Source organism: Symphalangus syndactylus, chromosome 18 (genome assembly GCF_028878055.3).
Source record: "Symphalangus syndactylus isolate Jambi chromosome 18, NHGRI_mSymSyn1-v2.1_pri, whole genome shotgun sequence".
NCBI lineage: Eukaryota > Metazoa > Chordata > Mammalia > Primates > Hylobatidae > Symphalangus > Symphalangus syndactylus.
Window position 1 is genome coordinate 84,615,782 of NC_072440.2, and position 12,897 is coordinate 84,628,678.

Genomic DNA, 12,897 nt, shown 5'->3' on the forward strand with positions numbered 1-12,897 from the left:
TGTTAGAAGCAATAAACTAATTCTACACATAGAGACATGAACATAACTAAAAAGTATACTGTTGAATGAAAAAAGAAACAAAATAGTATCTCTAGCACAATGTCAGTTCAGCAAGCTAAAAACAAATCCACACATAAAGCAGCTTATTTTAAAGCTTATTTTTAAAGGAGTCATAAATATGTAAGGGCAAACATCACACTTGTTTATACAGTTTCCTGTAGGAGGGAGGGGATGGAAATGGGAATGGGTAAACATAACAGAGACTGGTTACGTCAGTATGTTACAAACAGGGAAGAATGAGTTTCGGCTCTCCACACATGAGGTCCAATAACACAAATTTAATACACAGAAGTCCTGGCTCTGGAGGGGCAGCTAAGCCCACTAAGGCCCACCCCTCCTGCTCACTGGACTCTGTAAAGCAAACAAAAACAAGTAAATTATGCAGGGGAGTCAAAGTTGGGAGAAGTGACCCAAATGGGGTGAGTTTTCCAATTCTGTCTTTTTCCCTCAAGTATGAATTTGCAACAAGGATGAACCCCACTTGCAGAGCAGCATGGGCAGCTTTAATTCTAGAAACTCCCTTCTTTCTTACCAGGTAAATCAGGAAAAAATGTCCCTGTGGACCAGAGTTGGGGGACTGGGGGTGGGAGGAATGCTGGAGAGAAAACAGGCAAAAAAGAGAATCCCTTAATTCAGTGTATGAATCCACATATCACAACTTAACCTTAGCCATGCATGTGTGGCATATACCCATATATACCAGCCTAGCAAAGACTTTGAAAACCAAAATGAGATTTGAACTCTAATGTGACCCAAACCAAAGCAGCAAAAGCTTGGAGAACTGAAATAAGATTGGAAACACCTGCAGAAGTCTCAGACCAGCCCCTGAGCTATTCATGTTTGGGACAGCCCAAATTATCATAGCAAAGACATAAAGAACAGAACTGAGATTTTAACCAATGCCTCCAAAAGCAAGACAGAAGTTTTGGCCTGAACCTGAAACAGGGTGGCCTGCTAAAACAGAAATGGCAACATTCCCCAGAAGAATTATAATAGGACCCAAAATCTACACAAAAAGTATTCACAATGATGAGGATAAATTCTGAAATTATGCAACACATAAAGAACCAGGAAAATGTGAGCAATTTTCAAAGGAACAGATGACCAAAACATGCCAGCCCCAAGGTGATCCAGATGTTGGGACTATCAAATACTCTCAACAAAAAAGAAATACTTTCTTATAATGAAAACACACAAGAAATGAAGGAAAAGGTAGGAATCATCAGCAGAAAAAGAAACCATAAAAAAGAACCAAATGAAATCTTAGAACTGAAAAATATAGTATCTGAAATAAAAACTCATCAGATAGGTTCAGTAATAGAATGGAGATGACAGAGGAAAGAGTCTGTGAACTTGAAGACCATTCAATAGAAATGACCCAGTCTCCACCAGGCACAGTGGCTCATGCCTGTAATCCCAGCACTTTGGGAGGCCGAGGCAGGCGGATCACAAGGTCAGGAGTTCGAGACCAGCCTGATCAACATAGTGAAACCCCGTCTCTACTAAAAATACAAAAGAATTAGCCAGGCCTGGTGGCAGGTGCCTGTAATCTCAGCTATTCGGGAGGCTGAGGCAGGAGAATCACTTGAACCTGGGAGGTGGAGGCTGCAGTGAGCAGAGATCGTGCCACTGCACTCCAGCCTGGGGGACAGTACGAGACTCCATCTCAAAAAAAAAAAAAAGAAAGAAAGAAAAAAAAAACCAGTCTGAAGAACAAAGAGAAAAAAAGATTGAAAAATAGTCAACAGAACCCTAACACCAAAAGTTTTAACTTAAGTGTAGTTGTAATCCCAGAGGGAGAGGCAGAAGATACTAAGGCAGAAAAATACATTTGAAAAAAAAAATGGTGGAAAATCCCCCACATTTGGTCAGATATAAATTTACAGATTCAAGGAGCTCAACAAACACCAAATAGGATAACTCAAAGAAAAACATGCCAAGATACATCTTTTTGTTTTGTTTTGAAACAGAGTCTCATTCTGTTCTCCAGGCCAGAGTGCAGTGGCACACGGCTCACTGCAGCTTGGACCTCTCTGGCTCAAGTGATCCTCTCACCTCTCCATACCCGAGTAGCTGGGACCACAGGTGCACACCATCATACCCACTAAATTTTTGTGTTTTTTCATAGAGACAGGGTCTTGTTATGTTGCCCAGGCTGGTCCAAAGCACTTTTTTTTTTTTTTTGAGACAGGGTCTCACTCTGTCACTCGGGCTGGAGTGTAGTGGCTCAAGCACAGCCTCCACCTCCCAGGCTTAAACAATCCTCCCACCTCAGCCTCCTGAGTAGCTGAGACCACAAGTGTGCGCCACAGTACTCAGCTCATTCTTTTGTGTGTGTGTGTGTGTAGAGACAGGGTTTCACTTTGTTCTCCAGGCTGGTCTCAAACTCCTGGGCTCAAGCGATCTTCCTAGCTCAGCCTCCCGAAGTGCTGGAATTACAGGCATGAGCCACGGTACCCAACCAAGACACATCTTAATGAAACTATTCAGCCAGGAAGGGGAGGGGAGAGATGGGGGAGTGAAGAGAGGAAAAAAAAGAAAAAGAATATAAATGTATCAGCGAGGCGTGGTGGCTTACGCCTGTAATCCCAGCACTTTGGGAGGCCAAGGCAGGTGGTTCCACCTGAGGTCGGGAGTTCAAGACCAGCTTGACCAACATGGAGAAACCCCATCTATACTAAAAATACAAGATTAGCTGGGCATGGCGGCACATGCCTGTAGTCCCAGCTACTCAGTAGGCTGAGGCAGAAGAATCGCTTGAACCTGGGAGGCGGAGGTTGTGGTGAGCTGAGGTCGTGCCATTTGCACTCCAGCCTGGGCAACAAGAGCAAAACTCCGTCTCAAAAAAAAAAAAAAAAAAGTAAACATGGTAAATTATATAGGTATATTTTACCTCAGTAAAAAATAAACTAGGCCAGGCATGGTGGCTCATACCTGTAATCCCAGCACTTTGGGAGGCCAAGGCAGGCAGATCACTCAAGGTCAGGAGTTGGAGACCAGCCTAGCCAATATGGTGAAACCCCACCTCTACTAAAATACAAAAATTAGCTGGGTGTGGTAGCGGGTACCTGTAGTCTCAGCTACTTGGGAGGCTGAGACAGGAGAATCACTTGAACCTGGGAGGTGGAGGATGCAGTGAGCCGAATTTATGCTACTGCACTCCAGCTGCCCTGGGCAACACAGCGAGACTCCATCTCAAAAAAAATAAAAATTAAAAAAAAAAAAAAACTAAGCTGGGTGCAATGGCTCAAGCCTGTAATCCCAGCAATTTAGGAGGCTGAGGCAGGCAGATCCCTTGAGCCCAGGAATTCAAGACCAGCCTGGGCAACATGGCAAAACCCTATCTCTATTAAAAATACAAAAAATTAGCCAGGTGTGGTGGTGTGCACCTGTAGTCCCAGCTACTCAGCAGGCTGAGGTGAAAGACTCACCTGAGCCCAGGAGGATGAGGCTGCAGTGAGCAGAGGTTGCGCCACTGCACTCCAGCCTGGGCAACGGGAGTTAGGCTCTGTCTCAAAAAAATTTTTTAAATAAATAAGAAACTATTCAAAGCCAAAGATTTTGTTTTAAACTAGAAAGCTTCAGAAAAGTGACATATTACATTACAGGAAATGATTTAAATGACCATGGGTTTCTCAACAGAAACCAAGAATGCCACAAGGCAGTACAGTATCTTTAAAATCAGACCAGTGTAATGGCTCACATTTGTAATCCCAGTACTTTGGGAGGCCAAGGCAGGGGGACTGAGCCCATGAGTTCAAGACCAGCCTGAGCAACATAGCGAAACCTTGTCTCTACAAAAAATAATTTTAAGGCTGGGCGCGGTGGCTCGTGCCTGTAATCCCAACACTTTGGGAGGCCGAGGGGGGCAGATCACAAGGTCAAGAGATCAAGACCATCCTGGCCAACATGGTGAAACCCCATCTCTACTAAAAATACAAAAGCTGGGAGTGGTGGCGTGCGCCTGTAGTCCCAGCTACTTGGGAGACTGAGGCAGGAGAAATGCTTGAACCCAGGAGGCGGAGGTTGCAGTGAGCCGAGATACGCCACTGTGCTCCAGCCTGGTGACAGAGTGAGACTCTGTCTCAAAATAATAATAATAATAATAATTTTAAGAACTTAATTGTACATTTTTAAATAACTAAAAGAGTGTAACTGGATTGTCTATAACACAAAGGATAAATGCTTGAGGGGATGGATATCCCATTCCCCATGATGTGATTTCACACTGTATGCCTGTATCAAAACATCTCATGTACCACATAAATATATATCCTTACTATGTACCCACCAAAAATAAAAATAAAAAAATTTTAGCGCAATTATCCAAGTGTGGTGCCATGTAACTATAGTCCCAGCTACTTGGGAGGCTAAAGTGAGAGGATCCCTTGAGCTGAGGAATTTGAGGCTTCAGTGAGCTATGACTGCACCACTGCACTTCAGCCTTGGCAACAGAGTAAGACCCTGTCTCTAAAAAGAAAAAAGAAAAGGAAAAAGAAATATCTTTAAAATTTTGAGAGAAAAAAATTTGTCAACTCAGAATTAAAACTCAGAAATAAAACTAAGAGAATTCATTGTAAGCAGACCTGCTCCATATGAAATGCTAAAACAAATAATTCCAGGTGAAGAAAAATAATACCAGAGAGAAACTTGGATTTTTAGGAATGAAGAAAGAGCAACAGAAATGGTAAACAGGCCGGGGTAGATGGCTCAAACCTCTGTAATCTCAGCTACTTGGCAGGCTGAGGTGGGAGGATCACTTCAGCCCAGTAAGCAATGAATGTGCCACCAACTCCAGCCTGGGCAACAGAGCAAGACACTGTCTCTTAAAAAAAAAACAAGAGGGGGGCAGACACTAAGCATTCAAATAATCCAAAAGAAGAAACACAGGAACAAAAAACAAGGGATAAACAGAGAACAAAAAATAAAAGGGTAGACCTATCCAACCACATCAATAATTAAATGTTTACAGTCTAAACACTCCGTTAAAAGCAAATGACAGAGTAAAATAAAAAGTGATACCCTACTACATGCTACCTACAAGAAGCACACTCTAAAATATAAAGACATCTACAGATTGAAAATAAACGGATGAAAAAATTGTATCATACAATCAGCAAACATAAGGCTGGAATGACTATTTTAATACCAGATAAAACAGACTTCAAGACAAAGAGTACTGCCAGAGATAAAAAGAGATACTTCATAATGACAAAAGTGTCAAATCATTGGGAAGACATAATTACCCACTGTATGTGCCTAATAATAGAGCCTTAAAGTACACAAGGCGAAAACTGACAGAATTAAAGGGAAAAATAGACAATTCCACAATCTTAGCAGAAAACTTAAGACCTCCCCTTTTCAGCAATTGATAGAACTAGACAAAAATTCAGTAAAAGACATAAATGATCTGAACTGCACTATTAGCCACCTTGCTCTAGTTAACATTTACACAACACTACATCTAACAACTGCAGGATATATATTCTTTTCAAGTGCACATTGCGCATTCATTAAGCTAGATCTTACGCTGGGCCATCAACTTTAACTTTTATTAAAAGGATGAGAATTACACAGTGTATTCTCTGACCACATTGGTATCAACTTAGGAATCAATAATAGGAAGATATCTAAAAACAAAAAACACAAAAAATCCAAATATCTGCAAATTAAATAATCTACTTCTAAATAATTTATAGGTCCAAAATGAAATCACAAATGAAATTTGAAAATATTTTGCACTGAAAAACAACAAAAATATGCATATCAACATTTGTAGGATGCAACTAAAGCAATACTTAGAAAGAAACTTAAAGCTTTAAATGTTTATACTAGAAAAGATCTAAAATCAATGACTTAAGATTTCATCTTAAGGTACCTTAAAAGGAAAAGCAAAGTAAACCAAAGAAAAGGTAAGGTAAGAGGAGAAACCCATGAACTAGAAAACAGACCATAGGAGAAATGTGGTTCTTTGAAATGACCACAAAATTGTCAACCCTGTAGCTAGACTGATCTACAAAAAAAGATACTACAAATAACCAATATCAGAAATGAAACAGGGGTTATCGCAGATTATGTAGACATTAAGTAATAATATGCTTTGAATAACTTTATGCTAATCAATGGAAAAATTACAATGAACAAATTTTAAAAATACTACTTACTAATACTGACACAAGAAGAAACTGGAAATCTAAGTAGCCCTATATCTATTAAATAAACTGAATTTATTAAATCCTTCCCACAGTGAAAACTCTAGGCCCACGTAGTTTCACTGCTGAATGCCATTGCAATAGGTTTAAAACAAGATCAAAAGGAAAAAAGCAAAACTGTCCCTACTTGCAGATTAGCAACAATCAACTAGAAAATGACATTATAAAAATAATATCATTTACAATTACATCAGAAAAAGATAATATACCTGGGAACAAACCTAACAAAAGACGTTCAAGACTTTTAAAAACAATGAAACTACAACACAGTGCTGAGAGTAATTTAGAAGACTTAAAGGGGAAAATACAGCATGTTCATAAATCAGAAAACTCAATATTGTTAAAATAGCAATTTTCCCCAAAGGAATCTATAGGTTCAATATAATACCAATCAATACTCAGCAAGCTTCTTTTAATAGATATTGGCAACCCAATTCTATACTTCTTATAAAAACGCAAAGAACTGAGAATAACCAAAACAATTTTGAAAAAGAACACTAAAGTTAGAGGACTTACTGATTTCAAGAGTCTATATAAACATCAATAGAACAGAATAAGGAGAGTCCAGAAACAGACCTACACATATACATGTCCAAGTGAAGTTTGACAAAGTGCCAAGGCAATTCAGTAGGGAAAGAAAACTCTTTCCAACAACTGGGTATACAAATAGAAAAAAAAGTCAACATTGACCCTTACCATAAAACTTTCACAGAAATTAACTCTAAATGAGTCACGGACCTAAATATAAAACCTATAAAACTTCTAGGAGAAAAGACCACAGAAAATCTTTGCAATTAGGGAGGCAAAAGTTTCTTTTTTTTAAATTATTATTATTTCTTAAGTCGGAATCTCGCTCTGTCGCCCAGGCTGGAGTGCAGTGGCACCACCTTGACTCGCTACAACCTCCAGGGAGGCAAAGGTTTCTTAAATAGGATACATAAAAGCATGAAACATAAGAAAAAAATGATAAATTTAAATCTTTTGCTCTTCAAAAGACATCATTAAGAAAATGAGACAAAACTAGACTGGAAGGAAGCATAACAGGCAAAGGAGTTGTATTCAGGACAGATTTTTTTAAATACCACAATTCAATAAGATAACCCACTTTTTTAATGGACAAAAATGTAAACATTTTACAAAAGAAGATACACAAATGACCAATAAGAATAGGAACAGATGAAGGCCGGGCGCGGTGGCTCACACCGTTAATCCCAGCACTTTGGGAGGCAAAGGTGGGCAGATCACCTGAGGTCGGGAGTTCGAGACCAGCCTGACCAACATGGAGAAACCCCGTCTCTACTAAAAATACAAAAAAAATTAGCCGGGCGTGGTGGCAGGCACCTGTAGTCCCAGCTACTCAGAGAGGCTGAGGCAGGAGAATGGCGTGAACCCGGGAGGCGGAGCTTGCAGTGAGCCGAGATTGCGCCACTGCTCTCCAGCCTGGGTGACAGAGCAAGACTCCGTCTCAAAAAAAAAAAAAAAAAAAAAAAAAAAAATATATATATATATAAAATTAGCCGGGCATGGTGGCGCATGCCTGTAATTCCAGCTACTTGGGAGGATGAGGCAGAATAATTGCTTGAACCTGGGAGGCGGAGGTTGCAGTGAGCCGAGATCGCACCACTGCACTCCAGCCTGGGCAACAAGAGCAAAACTCTGTCTCAAAAAAATAAAATAAAATAAATATGAACAGATGCAAAAAAAAATAAAAGATTAAAAAAAAGAATACGAACAGATGCTCAACATTATTATTCATATATGATGAATTAAAAACCACAAATTAGGCCAGGTGTGGTGGCTCAAGCCTGTAATCCCAGCACTTTGGGAGGCCAAGGCGGGCAGAGCACTTAAGGTCAGGAGTTCGAGACCAGCCTGGCCAACATGGTGAAATCCCATCTCTACTAAAAATACCAAAATTAGTCAGGCGTGGTGGTGCACACTTGTAATCCCAGCTACTCGGGAGGCTAACGCAGGAGAATCAGTTGAACCCGGGAGGCAAAGGGTTCGGTGAGCCAGGATCAGGCCACTGCACTCCAGCCTGGGTGACAGAGGGAGACATTGTCTCAAAAAAAGAAAAAAAAAAAAAAACTCCATGAATTAAAACCACAGTGAGATACCACTACACACCCATTAAATTAGCTAAAATTGAAAAGACTGACTCTCATACATTGCTGGTGGGAATGCAAAATAATACCACTTCGGAAAGCAGGTAGTTTCCTAAAAAGCTAAACATACTCCTGCCATATGAATCAACCAACCTAGGATGGTAAATACCATCTTAGATATTTATCAAAAGAAATGAAAGCATTTGTCCACACAAGACTTGTACATGAATGTTCAATGCACTTATTGTTTGACGCCCTAAAACTGAAAATAACTCAAATGTCAATCAAGATAGATGGCTAAACAAATTATGGTATCCATAATGGAATTCTACCCAGCAATAAAAACTATTTTTCATCTCAAAATCATTATTCTGAGTGAAAGAAATCATGAAAAAAAATGAAAACATACTGTGTGACTTCATTTATATAAAATCCTAGAATATGCAAACCACTGTACAGTGGTGCCTGTGGACAGGAGTGGAGGAAGAAATGGCAGAGACATGAACAAACTTTTGAGAGAGATGAAAATGTTTATTATCTTGATTGTGGCAATGGTTTCACGGGTACAGACACACATCAAAGCTGACCGTAGTGTACGCTTTAAATATGTGCAGTCTGTTGTACTCTAATTATACCTCAATAAAGGTATTTTTAAAATTTAATGGATTGGCAGGCCTCTAAGGCCAAAACCTACCATCCCAAACAATGCTAGAAAGACTTGATGGGACAGGCGCAGTGGCTCATGCCTGTAATCCTAGCACTTTGGAAGGCCAAGATGGGTGAACTGCCTGAGTTCAGGAGTTCAACACCAGCCTGGGCAACACGGTGAAACCCGGTCTCTACTAAAATACAAAAACTTAGCAGGGCGCAGCAGTGTGCACCTGTAATCCCAGCTACTCAGGAGGCTGAGGCAGGAGAATTGCTTGAACCCGGGAGGCGGAGGTTGTGGTGAGCCAAGATCATGTCACTGCTCTCCAGCCTAGGCAACAGAGCAAGCCTCTATCTCCAATAACAACAACAACAACAACAACAAAAAAGACTTGATGGTACCAACAGGCCATTAAGAGCCAAGTCCCATGTAACAACTCTTAGGAAACTCTCCATGTAGGAATTTCTTACTATCAGTGTAGGACTCAGAAATACAGTACCCATATACCCTCTTATGAATAAGCATAAGCATACTGAAAAGGAAATAGTTCATATGATCATAATTAACTCTTGGAGGTTAAATCAAGGTGGTTAGGGAATCCCTCCTCCAGGGATTTAAATTTATTTTTAAAGGACTCAACAAAAACAATTCTCAAGTATTTTACAATATCTACCCATCAACCCCAGGACATTTGATTATTTGTAAAAAAACCAGATTAAGCTCAAACTTCCCCTTCCATACATATAACAAGAAAAATTTGTTGTGATACAATGACTATCATAATTGTATTTATTTTATAATTTGTTGCCACCAGTGGGGCAACTCTCAGCTTCTGATCACAAACATAAAAAGTTTAGCCTATTTTCAACTCCTTTCTGATCTACCAAAAATTTTTAAGAGCCCCTAGCTCATTCTTCTATGTGCAAATATTTAGATTTCATTAGAAAAGTACTTTAGTTCATCTCGGTATCCTTTGTAAACTTATTTAATTCTATCCAATCTTTAAAAGCTAGTGTTCTCCATGATTTCCTCCTCTACTCTTCTCTGGTCTCACTTCTCACCATTGACTCTCAAATGTCTCAATCTCCTAGGAAGCTAGTTAAAAATAAAGATTTCCACGCCCTAAACCCAGTGATTCCAAATCTGGTTAATGGATGGGGGCCTAATAATCTTATTTTTTAACAATTATCTCTAGGTGACCAAAGTACATACTGAGAAACATTGCTCTAACCACTTTAAGTAGAAGAGCTCATTAAAACTCTCAGCTTGTGGAGGAAAACATCATGTTTCCAATTATTTTTTAAAGCTGATGATTCCCAATTCTGTATTTCAGACCAGCTCTTCATCTGAGGTCCAAACCTATTTGTTTTTGTTCCAAATGTTGCTCCTCATTCAGAAATTCCTAGTTTTGTGAATTACTCCAAAATTCACCTGATGGCCAAAGCCAGAAACCCATAGACATCCTATCTTCCTTCCCTTACTCACTTCTCATCATCACCACCTATACATTCCCTATACGTTGTTCCCTACATATTCCCTATATATTGTTCCCACCATAGGCTGCATGTTCTTTATTCATCTCTTAGGTTATCATAATAACCTCTGAACCAGTTTCCCAGTACCCTTCCAAATCCATCCTTCGTAACGCTGCCAGAGTAGCCTAAGACCAGTATCTGGCTATGTCATTCCCTCATTATCTCTTCCAGGATAAAATCCAAACACTTTAGCATGCCATAACAGGTCCTTCATGGTCTAGCCCCTACTAACCTCTCTAAACGCTCTCCCTGCAATCCCTCATCCTCCATCCCAGACATACAGAACTACTTACTATCCCATTAACTTTTCCCACAGGTTCACATACTGTTCTCTGTTCTGAAAAACCTTTCTCCTTCTCACTAACTGTATGATTCCTCAACTTTCAAGTTTCTACTTAGGAGTGACCTGCTCTAATAATTCTTCCCTTCCAAACTATCACTCCCCTTCCTCAAAGGCTAAATTAAATTCCCACTTTAAAATATTTACGTATTACAATGAACTGTGTTGACCTACTTGCCTATCTCCCCTTCTAGACTGCTAGTTGTTTTTCATGCCTAACCTACTACAGAACTGGCACACAGCAAACATGTAGTAAATGTCACCTGAATGAATGAATCCATTTAATGTCTAGTTAACAAGAGTGTTTTCTTTTGTATTAACCATGGAAAAACTAAGCACCTTCAGTGTACTAAATAATAAACCAGTCTTACAGCCAAGTAGTTTAAAAATACAAGGATTTCTTGCGGCCATTTTTATCATCCATCCCAAGTTCATTAATGTATTTATGAGCACGAATTTGATGTCTGGAGAAATATAGAATTACAACTGAGTCTTTGGTTCCATTTTTATTACAATTTGTACTTTTTTTTTGCAAGCTAGGTTTTTCTCCCACACACTAGACTTAGACCTACACTGTCCAATCCGATAGCCACTAGCTACACGTGGCTATTTAAAGTTAGTTAAAATTAAATAAAATTTAAAATTCAATCCCTCAGTCGCACTAGCCACATTTCAAGCGCTCAAAAGCCGTACAGGACTAGTAGCTATGATACTAGACGGTGCAGATAGTGAACATTTTCGTCACAAGAAGTTCTACTGGACACCGCTGGCCACAAAACCACAAAAGAACCTTAGAAAAACCTCACTTACTTAGCAAATAAAATTTAAAATTCAGTCCCTCAGTTGCACCAGCCACATTTCATCTGCTCAAAATCCACACAGGGTTAGTGGCTATGATACTGGACAATGCAGATACAGAACATTTTCATCACAAGAAGAAGTTCTACTGGTCAGCGCTGGTGACACAATCATAAAAGGACCTTAGAAAACCTCACTTACTTCTTAGCTCCCACGATCCTCGTGCTCCTCTGCTGCTTAAAGGTTGTGGGTCCCGAAGTCTAGCAAATCACAAGCACACGAGTGAGTGCTAGGGACCTCTGAACCTCGACCACAAAAACACGAATTCCCCTATGCCCAGAAGAAATGAAGTTCTCCCGGGGCAACCACCTCAAACACAAGAAGGCAACATCTTTTAGGAAAAATATGCTGTCCTATCTTCCAGCAGTGCAAAGGCGGGTAACAATACCAGAGCCTTCGTCTTCCCCCATTCTCAAAGCCCTGTCCCAGGCTCTAAAAGGGAGGCCAAAAGAAAAGACAACGGATATGAGAGACATTGGGGATGTAAAAGGAATAGAAACTAATGGCAATGTGGCAAGGAATTAAATCCAAGGAGGTGGGGAACAGGCAGCAGAACGTGGGTAAAGAAAAAGGGGACAGGTGATCTGATCTAGAAGGGTGGGGCCTACGATGGCCTCTGATAAAACCAACTCTGAGCATGGGACAAAAGCGAGGGACCGCGTGTTCCGGGCTCGACAGCGCTACCTCTAAAGCATAACGGTCAAACCAAGAAACTCACGGCGGGTACAGCACCGAGTCTGGAAGACATCACTCCCTCTCCACGCCTAACAATTTCACCCAAGGGCTCCGGCCAGACCAACGCCACTTCCGCTCTCCTCTCCTCTCCCGGATGTAGGCTCGGCTCCGCCTAGCCCTCTTCTGAACTTCTACTTCCGCCTAGCAGCTTCCGAGGGGGCTGCGGCCGGAGCGAGTCACGTGACGAGTCACCCTCCGATTCCTCTGAGACCCCGCCCCACTGGGATCGCGTCGCGGGACCCGGGAACCTATGGGTGGGGTCTGGAGTGAAGGGGCGGAGCTTGGAGCCTCGGCCGGGCCTCAAAACCTCCGGCTCTCATTCCGAACCTTTGCACAACTCCTCGTGTCCCTCCAGCCTGCCTTCCCCATCCACCTGCCCAGTGGTCTCAGTCCAGATGCACAG

At 40.8% G+C, this 12,897-nt stretch overlaps 1 protein-coding gene across 7 annotated transcripts in view; it reads right to left on the reverse strand.

The window, feature by feature from the left end:
* ZNF512 (zinc finger protein 512) overlaps positions 1-12,809 on the reverse strand; it is a 39,502-nt gene extending 26,693 nt beyond the window's left edge. For 3 of the 7 annotated variants that reach the window (XM_055253758.2, XM_063623855.1, XM_063623856.1), the window contains exons 1-2: positions 12,478-12,808; positions 11,901-11,959 (exon numbers count right to left, since the gene is read on the reverse strand). In XM_055253758.2, coding sequence (XP_055109733.1) covers positions 11,901-11,959; positions 12,478-12,507 — 89 coding nt within the window. In that variant the 5' untranslated portion in view covers positions 12,508-12,808. Of the gene's footprint in view, positions 1-11,900; positions 11,960-12,477 lie in introns of all 7 variants that reach the window. The other 4 variants (XM_055253757.2, XM_055253756.2, XM_063623857.1 and 1 more) reach the window with 4 other exon arrangements.
* Between the last annotated feature and the right edge of the window lie 88 nt (positions 12,810-12,897).